General features: G+C 36.7%; 2 protein-coding genes across 7 annotated transcripts in view; one reads left to right on the top strand and one right to left on the bottom strand.

The window, feature by feature from the left end:
• Window positions 1–3,528, top strand: part of LOC144444141 (protein scribble homolog) — a 100,826-nt gene extending 97,298 nt beyond the window's left edge. For 5 of the 6 annotated variants that reach the window (XM_078133545.1, XM_078133543.1, XM_078133544.1 and 2 more), the window contains 3 exons: window positions 1,201–1,334; window positions 2,165–2,239; window positions 2,632–3,528. In XM_078133545.1, the coding sequence (XP_077989671.1) occupies window positions 1,201–1,334; window positions 2,165–2,208 (178 nt within the window). In that variant the 3' untranslated portion in view covers window positions 2,209–2,239; window positions 2,632–3,528. The remainder of the gene's footprint in view (window positions 1–1,200; window positions 1,335–2,164; window positions 2,240–2,631) is intronic. The other variant, XM_078133542.1, reaches the window with a different exon arrangement.
• A 3,712-nt stretch (window positions 3,529–7,240) lies between these two features.
• LOC144444969 (uncharacterized) lies at window positions 7,241–13,262 on the bottom strand. The gene is made up of 4 exons (XM_078134518.1): window positions 13,245–13,262; window positions 9,846–11,960; window positions 8,354–8,580; window positions 7,241–7,798 (listed from the first exon to the last, which is right to left on the bottom strand). The coding sequence occupies exons 1-4, from the start codon at window positions 13,260–13,262 to the stop codon at window positions 7,594–7,596; spliced, it is 2,565 nt and encodes an 854-aa protein (XP_077990644.1). The 3' UTR covers window positions 7,241–7,593.
• Between the last annotated feature and the right edge of the window lie 400 nt (window positions 13,263–13,662).

The following is a 13,662-nucleotide window of genomic DNA, read 5'->3' as shown; positions in this document are numbered from 1 at the left end:
ATCATGACAGTGTAAACACTGGAAATCCCAAAACAGTATGCTGCAAGTTTATTGAACTAGCTTTCAGAGAACCTCCCTACTGAGACTATAATAAGCTAACATCCGTTCAATAGTTATCACTGTTGTATCAACCCATTGTAAGAATAGTTTTAGTTTGTGTATATCTTAGTAAACCGAAGCCTCAATTAAAACAAAGCCTCAATTACCAGAGTAATATCTAGTGTTCAATTCTTTAATTCACATACCATTTGAAAGATTACACAAGGCGCTTTGCAGGGCCTTTGAGTATTCTCATTGTATTTGATATAGATTTAGACAACACCAATTTGACTTAATTCATTCATTTTGAATACCATATCTATACACATTAATGTATGTGATATTAATTAGCCTCAAATTATTTACTAGATGGGTTTGGACAGGATGCCAGAAAGTGTCCAGAAACTGATATCGTATTTTTTCATATTTGTTGAAGATATATCTTTGTTATTATGGTGAATATATAGTATAGATACTTTGGGGGTAATTATCATAAGTAACACACAACTCTTTTCTGTAGTATAACCTTTAACCTCCCCACTACCATCTCCACCATTAGTATGTTGTAATAATTTAATAACGTATAGAATTGAAGAAATGAGAATCATCATCAAAATAGTTTTGAGATTACTAGTTTTACCCTCAAAACTTTTTTTTAGGATAAGGGTGTGAAACCCGAACCCCCCCCCCCCCCCCAACTTGAAAGGCAAAACATACACATTTCAGACCCAATCCTTGGATCCAGTATACCGCTCATGTGCCAAAATTAAGACACAGTATGTTGTCAGTGGAGTAATGTGAGGGGTCAGGACCACTATGCTGGATGTTTAACGTTTGCGTCAGTGATTGACCATTTAGGGAAGGTAAGGGAACATTAGTTAAAAAAGGGAACTTGTAAAACAAAATATGGAAAGATTTTAGGCCAATGCCCACTTAGATAACTCATTTTTATGCCATTCCCTGAAAATCATACCCACAGTTAGGACCAAACACCTAAAAATATCCACTCTGAAAGCCTGGACACCCCTATACTGTTATTTTTACTTCATACCCTCCACCCCATTGCCCAGGAATATCATCTCCTAGTACTGTTCACCTTTAAGAACACGCAGAGTGTTTCCACCTTCCATACACTGTTGAATATTGTTATATGTCTGGCAGAATGAAGTCATTAGAAGAAGATGCCTTAAAAGCTCAGTTGGTCATAGAAAAATCACAAGAAATCTTGAAAAAGAGCAGTCAGTCTAGTTTGAATAGCATAGGAGAGAGAAGAATGGCAGAAACTATAAATGCAGGTAAGAATGGGAAAAATATTGCTGTTTTTATGGGTTCTTTCAAACATGGTTTACTTGTAGACATCTTTCGTTAGATGCTCGCTCGTAGTTGTACCTCAGTTAGGAAGGTGTTTTGTTTATATGTAGGCTGGTAAATGCTACAGAATCCCACACACTGACATGCTGATCAAGTTTGGGACAGTTTCAGGAATTGTGCAAGGACCTTTCATATGTATCCTAAGTCAGGATGATTGCAGGAATGCTGTAGATGCCTTAAGTCAGGATGGTTACAGTAGATCTCATGTAGGTGTCCTAAGTCAGGATGGTTTCAGGAGACCTCCTGTAGGTGTCCTAAGTCAGGATGGTTTCTGGAGACCTCCTGTAGGTGTACTAAGTCAGGATGGTTACAGTAGACCTCCTGTAGGTGTCCTAAGTCAGGATGGTTTCGGAAGACCTACTGTAGTTATCCTAAGTCAGGATAGTTACAGTAGACCTCCTGTAGGTGTCCTAAGTCAGGATGGTTTCAGTAGACATCATGTAGGTGTCCTAAGTCAGGATGGTTTCAGTAGATCTCCTGTAGGTGTCCTAAGTCAGGATGGTTTCAGTAGATCTCCTGTAGGTGTACTAAGTCAGGATGGTTTCAGGAGACCTCCTGTATGTGTCCTAAGTTAGGATGGTTTCAGTATACCTCCTGTATGTGTCCTAAGTCAGGATAATTTCAAAATATATTTGTATTTAAATGCACAAATTCAAGTTTGAATGAGTTTGTTACTAGTGGTATTGTTGTGATTCGTCAGGATACTAGAAAAAATATAGAACACCTCTAATCATCTGACTAATTTTATCAACAGAAGGAAAGGCAAATGCAGAAAACTGTCGAAGCCCAACAAGTTGAGAATAGTGTTCATACAGTCTTAGTTCCTGTGGTACGTACAACATTAACATCAGTTTCCTCATAAATATGTTAGGATTTTTATGTTATATCATATCTGTACAGATTTCACTGTTTAACCATTTTGTAGAAACATACATGTAGAAGATACCTAATGTGTATCAATGATCTTACAGTTGAGTACTTTGTAGTAATATTGTCATTGTCTCAGTGGTGTTCAATAGTGCCATTTTCCTGATAGAGGGCAGGCTTCTCTGATGGCTACCATCTTGAAAATAAGTATTCATGCATTGATTCATTTTTAAATTATTTTTTTTTTAACTCAACATAATATGAACAGAACTAGAGCTGTTAAAAACTCCAGATGCAAGATAATATTCATTTCTTGAGGTTCCTAATGTGATGTGCTTTATTTTGTACCAACAGAGATAGTTGCTGTTCACCATCTTCACTTTTGTTGCCAGTCACATCAATCTGTACTGTTCGTATGTCAAAAGTGAGCAGAAGAGGACATTGTATTACAGCACCCTCTTGTGACCTGGCTCAAACAACCAGATGTCGGAAGCAGTAATATTCAAATCAATATTCAGGAAGAATGAAAGAGAAAAATTAGAAGAAGTAGTGTCAGTTATCTATTTTATTTTTAACAAAAGTTCCTGTAATTTTTTCAAGAATTTGTACATGATATCAAAGGCAGATTTGTAATAGTGGGTAATACTAATAGTGGTAGGTTGTAGACATGTTCCAGGGCCCCTTGAATTTGTAGTATATGCAGATTCTAGGGCCTTTGGGGACACCCATATTTCTGGACTTGTAAAATATTTGCCTGGTCATGAAGTGCCAGTCATAATCATTCATTTTCTGAATGGAAAAACACAGCCACTTTTGTAGTGCTAGAAATGAGTAACCAGGAATGTGATTGGATACCTTTTGACCTATCACATTTTGTCTTCAATGTAGACCGTGATTGGCAGCTAAATGGACCAATCATATTCCATGATTTACGTGTAGATATAGAGAATTTTCTCGTCAGTTTCATTAGCATATGGTAATTAGCAGTGGAAATGGTTATTTTTGTAACATGTTGGGATGTCAGTTTCAGGGCTTGGGAACTGTTTTATGAAGGTGTGAAAAATGTGTCATTTGTAAATTATGTGTATGTGAGTGCCCCATAAAATATCTTCTTTTTTTTTTGTTCATCGATAGTTTCAAAGGTAGAAAAAGTATAGTGTTTTTGAGACTACCAGAACAGTGATTGTAAGAAATGTGTTGCTGTTAAATGTTCAAACCGTATTTTAAAAGATGTCTATGAATGTAAAGATACTGTAAAAGAGTTGAATTGCAAACAAAATCTGTGATAAGTCACTATTATGACATGTCTGTGATGCACAAGCACACAACCTGTTTAATCAGTTTTTTATAATCCAGACAGGAGATATTACTATTTTGTACTTGTGTTTATGTTTCATTCACCAATAACAGTTTATAACTCAACAGATTAAACGGAGGTTGCCTATCACAGCTTTTATTCAGCTGAACGTAAGTCTCTAATAAACATGTATAATCAGGAAACAGCAACGCATTTCTTGTACTGACTGCAATTTGTACAGACAGGCGAACTACTAATGTTTACAGCTAATTTCTCATAGATGTAGCTACCCAGGTGTCTTACACTTTTTATTCAAATCATTCCTATAGAACTGTTCATAGGTGAGAGGTCATAGTTCATTGTAAAATGATGTAATTCTAGAGGAATTCGGGCTAATTTTTACAATATTATAATTTTGAATTCCTAGTACAATTTATTGCATAGTTTTCTAATCAATTTTAAGAAGAAAAAGAATGAATCTGTGATTAATGAGATCATCTCTTTTCTGTGCAGGCATTGTACAAATCCAATATCTGTGAATTTTTTACTGCTTTCAGTGTCAAGGTTATTAACTGACAAATATTACGACTACAAATTTTTTACTGCTTTCAGTTTCTGTTGTGTAATGTTGGTAAATACTTGGGTCTGAGTTCCTCAGATGTTTTAATTATATAGTTTTTAGTTTCAATGTGAATTTTGAGACCTGTGGGATTTTGTGAAGCTTACATTGCAAACATAATCATGTATGTAATATTTTATTGAAATATGGCCATATTTTTTTTCAGTCAGTAATCAGATATTTTCTTCACATTATATATAATCTACCAGTGTACAGCAGGTTTTTGATTGGCTGGCAGAATTTCCATAATGTACATATAAAATGAGTCATATTGATTGTGGCAGTGTCAAGACAACCAAGGTGGTCACCATGGTGAATAAAGAGTTATACTGATTGGTCAGCGTCAAGACAACCAAGGTGATCACCATGGGGAATAAAGAGTTGTACTGATTGGTCACCATGGTGAATAAAGAGTTACACTGATTGGTCAGTGTCAAGGCAACCAAGGTGGTCACCATGGTGAATAAAGAGTTATACTGATTGGTCAGTGTCAAGGCAACCAAGGTGGTCACCATGGTGAATAAAGAGTTATACTGATTGGTCAGTGTCAAGGCAACCAAGGTGGTCACCATGGTGAATAAAAGACACATGTCATACATCAATAAAGTTGTATTTTCAATAGTCAACAATTTTTAAGAATCTAGTCTTTTTTCATGTCTTCAAAACCAGCAGAAATGTTACTTTGTTGGACACAGAGCTGCTCATGTTTCAGTATTAGAAGTGTGTTGGACATTGTTCCCTTTCAGAACTTACAGAAAATGTTGTCATGGGTGAAGAATAAGAAATGGGGTTTCTTTTATGTCAGCACAGACCAAGACATTGACAAGAAATTGCTGTGTGTTTAATGGTGTCTCAGTTTGGATAAAAGGACACACTGCTGTTGGACATTAGATATACTAATTTATAGTTACTGTGTTAAACAAGACTACATATTTTGTATTTTTTTTGTATTTTATACTGTGGTGTTACCATGACAATCACTTACTTAACATGTGTTACACAACTTCCTCATTAAACTCTCCAATTCATTGTTGTTATGGTCATTTACTCCTGTACGAAACGAAACACTTAAATAAATAAAGTGAAAATATGTATAAAAACCTGTGTTTACTTATTATATATATATACATCTTGTCAATATTAGAATTGTGTTTGAACCCATCCCCTCCTATTATCGTTTTCTCTTCCCTTCCCCCTTCCCCTCTGTGTCCAACAGGTGTCACAGTGAAACATGATTATGTAAATTAGGTGTATATCTATGTAAAGTTAGAGTAACTGTGCAGTTATCATTTTAAAAAGAAATTTACATATAAAGGAAATTCTGCCAACCAATCGGTGGGCTTCTTTCTGTCCGTGTATTATTATGTAATGAGGTTTATTTTCCCCATGTTTGCTGTCAGAGGATATTTAAGTGAAGGCTTACTTCAAGGTTGTGGACATCCTGTGATGTATTTTATAACACTGTGCTTGTACATGGAATACCAACTGAGTCTTTATTAATACCAGTCATTTTTCTCCAAATGTTTTTTGCTAAAAGACTGACTGTACACTGATGTATTTTCCAGTTGTAATCCAAGCCAAATAATAAAAAAACAAATAACTTTCTCATAAGATGACTCTTGTCAGTGTTCATGGTTTTGTTATTTTGAGTAGTACCGTAGATCATGAGGATGAAACCTATCACAGAGTATGTGTGTGTGTGTGTGTGTGTGTGTGTGTGTGCTCATATGTGTGTACCTGTTATTCTGTGATGATATGCAGATGTTTTATGTATGTATCTATGTATGTATGTATCTATGTATGTATGTATGCGTGTATTGTGTGTATTGTGTGTGTGTGTGTATGCATGCATGTATTGTGTGTATGTATGTATGTATGTACATATATACGTACGTACGTACGTACGTGTACATATGTATTATTTCCAGAGTGAAAGATCTCCATTCAAAAAGTAGATGGGATGGTGTCAGTTGAGATTTATCACATAGTATAGAAGGAGGAGGAAAAATAATGTAAAATGGGGACAGTAAGTAATTGTTTTGCCAGCTTTTCCACTGCTGTATGTCTAATATTACCTAAATAATCATGATACTTGGATGTTAGTCTGAGAAATTATTCAAAGCAAGATGTGAATTTGGTCAAAAAATATGGTTTTATTGGGCAAAAACTCGGATAAAAACAACTGCTGATTGTCCAAAATAGTGTTCATAAAGTGGTCCAAGTGAGGTGATCCGGCCATTGGTGTGCAAAGGTTGTAAACATAATTGTAAGTTTTGCTTATTGGCACAACTGAACTAATAAAGTTAAATAGTGCTACGGGCATAGTAAAGTGCCTGTCAGGCTGTGTGTGTGTGTGTGTGTACGAATTAAATTCAAAAACTGCCAGACCATTGGGGTTTTTTGCCTCGCTTGCTTGGTAGTGCAATTTGCCACCAGAAAATGGCGCCCCGGCCCCAAAACCTAACGTCATGCTTCACCATAGAAAGTTTCCCTGTCCCATTGTCACCGCTGAGGGCTCGGAGTTTCTTTATAGTCTTCAATCATAGACCCGCCACCTGGTGGAGGGTCTATGCTTCAATCTAAGCTTCAGACTATCACCTAGTGGTGATCACAGACAATACCTCAACGAAAGATCAGAGTGCATAAGATGAGTTTATCCTACTTTGAATGGGATAATTTTTGCAGCATATCGAAAAGAACTTGACAGTGTAGAATTCTACTTTACTGAAGGATACTTCGCCATTACTTGGTATGGGTAGAACTCAAACCTGACTCGTTGACATCATTTTGTATGTTTACCAAAACTTCGAAGGAACTTCCAATGTGCCCGAAATTGTCAGATAGTCACAGTCCTGATGAAACCTGATTACTGTGTCGTTGTGTTGTATCGGTACCTGTCGTACCACCTAGCCCTCTCGAAATAAACCAACGAGGGCTATCTATGAGGTACGTATTAAAGACACCGATAAAACACAATAGCGCAGTAAACAGGCTATGTAGAGCAACAATATATATGGATTTTAATGTCAACGAAGGCATATCAGGTCAATATTTGATGTATGCATACACAGAAATTATATCTACTGTCTGTCTATATGAGATGCATGTACTAAGTGTAAACAACACATAGCACATATTATGAGTTTTAAAGTGACAGCAGGCTGCGCATGCGTTTGAAATATATGGTCACAATGGATTCGCTATGGTTACGGTAAACTGTGCAGATAGTGAAAGTTGAAGAGCAACCGGGCATAGTACAAATACTTATGATCTCCAAACTACAACAGTTTCATTTTGATATTGGTTACTTCAAAACGGTAGCAGTCTAGCACAACTTTGTTATTGTTTACTTCAAACGTTAGCAGTCCGGCACAACTGTGTTATTGTTTACTTCAAAACGTTAGTAGTCTGGCACAACTTTGATATCGTTTACTTCAATGTAGTTCAACAAAGCTTGGGCCCTTATTTCAATCGAGTCAATCAGTTTGTTTGCACCTTCCTCTCCAGTAATGGCATTCCAAAACCGTCTGTCGATGCTTAGTGATTGTAACAGTTTATTTCTCAGTTGGCCAGATTTTAAGACTTCAATTGGTGCTTCTGGAACTCTGCAGCAAAAGAGGAAAATTATTCTTAAGTCGTATGAGAGCTGGAGTAACTACATATTAAAAACATTTGTTATCTTACAATCAACAAAAAGTACACCACAGAGTATAGAAACACGTTTTACTTTTCAATAAGCATGGTTTCTGCCGTTGGAGGATGATAAAAATTACGTCAATATTAACCAAAAGCATGAGCTTATTGTTTACGTTGTGACGTACTCCAGAGTATCAAAGGCATATTTTCACTGAACATCAGACAGTAAGTTTGAAAATTAATGTTCACAAAATAGCGCATGGCTGTTGAGACTATTAACTAATTGTAGAGGATGTGGCTATCCAAGTTTATAAACATAGACTTTATTTTATGTTATCAGAACAGCTTTTCACAAGGGATGATCTCTGTTCCTTTATAAAATACGTTATCGAAACTGGCGTTTTAGTCAATCCCTTTTACATTCAATATTGTCCTAGGAGTAGACTAAGTACAGATGTAGCTTTAATGACTAACATTTCACCTTCTTGTAACGTCAAGACTTCATAAAATGTGAAAATACTCACTCTGTAATTCCTTCCAAAAGTTTAAAATTTAAATGTTTTGAACTTCGTTTCCTGTTTCCAGCGTTGTCTATAAAGACCAATCTTGACCTGTCATCTTTTCGTGTCATAATATGAACAAGAAACTGTTTGTCTACGTCATCGCAATCGTCATGCATACCATTAATCATGCAATATTCACCCTCGTCGTCATCGTAACCACAACAATTGCGATCCAACCGATCATGAATCTAGTACAGAGAAACGAAAGTGACGTATAGTTAATTTAAAAGTTGATTACTTTCACTTGGAAATGGGACCCAACAACATATACGTTTTCCCCAAAAAATTATCAAACTTATATTAAAGTCATTGCTTGCAGAAATGAATATTTTTTATGTTTACTTTTAACCCAAATAATGAATGTATTATCATAATTGCTGGTGAAAATAGTTTATTCATCTCTGTATACATCAAGCGCGATTTGTAGACTCTAACATGTGTAAGATGTGATAGTCGACATACATATATAGATGCCCTGTTGTTCAGCACTAACTTCAGGAATGAGACATCTCTAGCTTGCTTAGAAGTAGTATCTGTGGGTTGGCATATATAACACGTCGTATTTGTAATACAGACAAGTGAACGTAACACCACATACGCGTACGTGGCTATTTCAGAAAAGAACTTTAAACCATACAAAGTTAGATTCGAGAAATCCCAGAGAATTGGGCAGGCCCGTAAGCATGTGGCAATGCCCGTCTATGTGAGTAGTGCAGCACAGCCCCAGAGTGTTACACTATTCTATTGGCAATCTTTTGCTGGACTCGGAGCAATTCAGAGTGTAATAAACCAATGCTTTTGTTTACCCAATTACCTTTAGCTATTGGTGGAAAAGAAGGCATTATTTGGTCTTTTGAAAGCGTCTCTGTACTCTGATAGTTGAAAAGCTATAGAGATGGATAGAACTTAGTTCATCTTTACTTGTCAATGAATGGTTTTGTCCGTGCCACCACTCCCAGTTTACTCGCGATTGTAAGCTAGCAGAACTAAGGTCACCTTCCGCGACCGGAAGGGGGTGGGCTTCGATATAATTCTCTTCCACACACATATAGAGAGTGGTGGCACGGACAAAACCATTCACTGACAAGTCAAGATGAACTAAGTTCTATCTATCCATCTATATATAGCTTTTCAACTATCAGAGTACAGAGACGCTTTCAACAGACCAAATAATGCCTTCTTTTCTAAAGCTAAAGGTAATTGGATAAACAAAAGCATTGGTTTATTACACTCTGTACAATTTGAGAGTTTAAAAGGAAAGGTCACGGGGTCATGCAGCTTAGCTGGGTAGCTGAAATTGATGAATGTATAATTATAGTTGTTTTAATTTAATTCAATTTAATTTATTTTAACCTGATCTGATTTAATTTAATTTAATTTAATTTATTTTAATTCAATTTAATTTAAATTTTGGGTAACTAAACTGTAATATGATACACCACAATGTACTCACCTGTAAAAGGAAATCAAAAATAGCCAATTTACTCCACTCAATATTTTTCACTTTTGATTGGCACTCATACCAAGGATGGTACTGTTCATTTGGTGAATTACATTTGTATTTTAAGTCGTTTTTGTAGTCTGTAAAACTTAAATCCATTGAGTTTTGATTTTCCATAAACGATCCGCCATGTTTGATGTTTGGATCCCACCAGATTATTGGCCGTGGTTTCCCATCATGGAAACGGTCGTCGAATGTCACGTGCGAACCCTCTTTGACTTTTAACACTCGGGTGATCGTCGGAAGTGATCGGTTTAACTCGAGTACACGATCTAAATGAAAAGCGAAGATTTCGTACCAGTCAGCTACGCTCTTTTGCGCCCCACAGTGGTCCTTACATCCAGTCATGAAATCATAGATTTTATCGTTTTTTCCGTTATCAAAGACGATCAAACGAAGTCGTTCGTGATGATCCATGGTAAAAACGTCGATTGCTTCTGAAGTTGATAACATTTCCATACGAACAACATCACTACGACTGAACCATTCTGGAATGCCATTATCGAAATCCAAATCTTCATTATTGAGGCCAACCACAAAGTTTCGGAATTCTTCCTCCGACAGCAACTCCCACCATTTCGGCAGTTGGGTCGGCAAAACTTCAGGAGTATTAACCGCTTCCCCGACATCCCTCTGATGAATGTGCCCTAGAAGTGGATCATCTTCAATAGCATCCCGAAATTCATCATGTGTCAACCATTTATCATCACTCCTATCACGTTTTTCTAATTCATTCAATTCTGCCTTTCTTTCATTGTACTCTTCCATGCCAACCACCGTTCTTTCAATGTGTTCGGAATCGACCAAAGGGTCATAAAATTCCCGTCTATCAGGGTCGATGTCAACAAGATTTTGTTCTGTTTTACCTGCAAGTTCAAGGTCATTAATTGCATCCTTTCGATTACTCATATCCCGTACATAATTATTTCTGTCTACTTCTTCTTCCTGATCTGGGACCCCTCCATCGTTACCTTGTATCACCTCGTCGACAGAATGCTCCATTGCATCACCATGGAGACCATTTGCCACCACTCTATGTTCGTTATCTCCTTGGCTGATATACACGTTATCGTCATCTCTGCTTTTAGCAATATTTTGATGTTCTACATAACCATTTCTTCCCGTCTTTACATTCTCTAGTAGACCTTCTTGTGGGAAATCTGCGCCGTTCCTCTCTGCTGGCTGAAATTCAACCTCTTCCTCGGCACGGTTGGCGTTTACATCATTATATTCAACCTGTTTCTCTTCTATTGTCTGTTTCTTATCTATTGTCTGTTTCTGTTCTATTATCTGCTCGTCTTCAATAACATCAGTGAGTTCAATTCGTCTCTGGTGCTCCTGTATTGATTGGGGTATCTGATCACGTACTGCACCATTTTCCAGTATAGTTGGCACCTTCATTTGATTATTGGAGTGCTGTAGGCTCAAACTATCAACGTTCTCACCCATCGCATTACCCAAGATAGGATCGCCATTTTCTATCCGTTCACTGTGTACTTGGTCTCTAGTTTGAGAGAGTTTGTTACTGTCATTTTGGGTGTCTTGGATGTTCAGATCTCTACCAGCATAAACGTTTTCTCTTACCGTTTCCTTTTCCAACATTAAGTTATCATCACCCTGTAATAGATTTTGGTCAATTTTATTGTCTTCGATTAGTGTGGTAGTTTCTTGTATTTCTTCCACGTCGTTCTCTACACCCTCCATATTCAGTTCTACATCGTCATCTACATGTTTATATTCCAAATCACCTTTACTCACTGCAAGTATCACTCCTCCGTCATCGCCATTTATTTGGAGTTGAGCATTGTTATTGTTTCCCTCCTCTAAGTGTTCTCCTGACTGAATAAACGTGCTGTTATCATTCTTCAAGCTTTCTATGCCATGGTGTGATATGGTCACCTTTTTTTGAAAAGTGTCTTCAGTTCCTATATTGACGATAACTACATCATGACCTCTGCCTCTGGAGTATATATTACTGTACAGCAAGATGATGGCAATGAACATGAAGCACAAGAGAAACAAAACTACTGAACGTCGTCTGGCCATTTCGCGGTCGAATTTCGATTCCTGTAGAAATAAGTAAAACAAGATATGATTATTATAATGTGTTAGTCGAGCTGAATTACAGTTTCATGATCATTCGCTTCATCGAAGGCGTAATCGCTTTTTTTTTAACTTTCGTAAACTTTCAAAATAAAGATGTAATTTGATGTCTGTCGTAATTCGTCGTTTTTACCTAATCCGTTAAAAATACCATTATTTACACACATTTAAATCAAATTTATTGAAAATGGTGTTATCGTACGACATACATCCAAACAATCATAATATTTTGTAACAATAGCAAGAAATCGTTTTTGTAACATGACCACGCTTTTTAAATACTTTTCACCTGTTCAGGCCCACAGACTTTGTCAAACAATCCGTTTGCTGGCTTTACCGCTAGGCGGCGTAGCGAGTGGCGATGCCTATATTTTATTACTAACCACCTGATGAACATATTTCAAGAAATCATAATATTTGTTTACGTAAGAGGCATAGAAAATAAAATATTATTTTCGTAATTTGTAATTTGAGTTGTTTAGCCGTAAATGTGAAAAGTGTATGTTGAAAATTTTAACAATTCGGTCTTTATTTTCTTCGTAACTGTACTGTGTATAACTCAAACGACAACCCGGACTTGGCTCTTTTTATCACGTTTATCATGAATCAGTGCATAATTGATTTTAGCATAGAGGGTTAGCGTAGATATATGCACCCTCACTAAATAACCGAACATACCGATGTTAAATTAGGGTCTGTCTGGTTATTGGAAACACATTATTTTTTATTTGGCCTTATATTCAAGGAAACATCTTCGGTACTAAATAAATCGTCAAAGAGTATCCATCCGCTGAGTTCAACTTTATATGTTTGTGATTATCAAATCTGTTTTTTTTGTCTCGATAAAAGTACTGGTTCAAGGCTGAATTTAGTCCTGGATTGATAATAATATTTGCTTTCTGCAATCAAAGTTACTATATAAGCTTTTAGTCGTCGTACTCTCAAGTTGTCTTACGTAAGTACTTGCAAATTTACAGGTGAATTTTTCCTGTTTGATGGCTTGTAATAACGAATTAATGTCTAATTTTAGTATTTTCGTTTCGATTTTCTCCGTACACCGACGACAAAATTTCTATTTGGCGGGAATACAAACCTATTAAAGGTCGATGACTGTGCTGACCCTGACAACTTTCTGTGACAAGGCGAAGAATACGGTTTGATGTTTACCTTTCCGTATCTGGACAAAACTAGAACGACCTGTCTTCCAGGCAAAATGTACCTGAAATATATGACGATAACTGTACTTGCCTTTCTTTTTGAGCCCATGTTCGTAGTTTTTTTGAAGTGTCCCCAGGGTCAAAATTCAGGTGAGAGGTGACGAATAGAGAGGACTTCCTTGACAGTAAATCGATTCTCACGTGTTGGTCAAAGGTCATCAGTAAATTGATGACGTCATTGAACAGTGACACTCTGCTCTACTTACCTTTGGTCAAAGTCTAAAAGTCGCTGTCGTACGATCAGCAAAGCACGTCAAAATTCCTACCATATCACTGTATTTTAACCTCGAATATGGCTACCGCTTGCATTGTGCTCACTGTCCACAACTGTGTAAACATATCAAAATACAAAAATACAAGTTATTATTTTTAGAGAAGGAAATATTCGATTGATGTAGTTCGGTTTACTTCGGCTCTTCCTCGGGTGCAAAACTTGTAGGTGGTTCGTC

Source organism: Glandiceps talaboti, chromosome 13, assembly GCF_964340395.1.
Source record: "Glandiceps talaboti chromosome 13, keGlaTala1.1, whole genome shotgun sequence".
In the NCBI taxonomy this organism is placed as follows: domain Eukaryota; kingdom Metazoa; phylum Hemichordata; class Enteropneusta; family Spengelidae; genus Glandiceps; species Glandiceps talaboti.
This window is presented reverse-complemented; position numbering and strand designations above follow the sequence as displayed.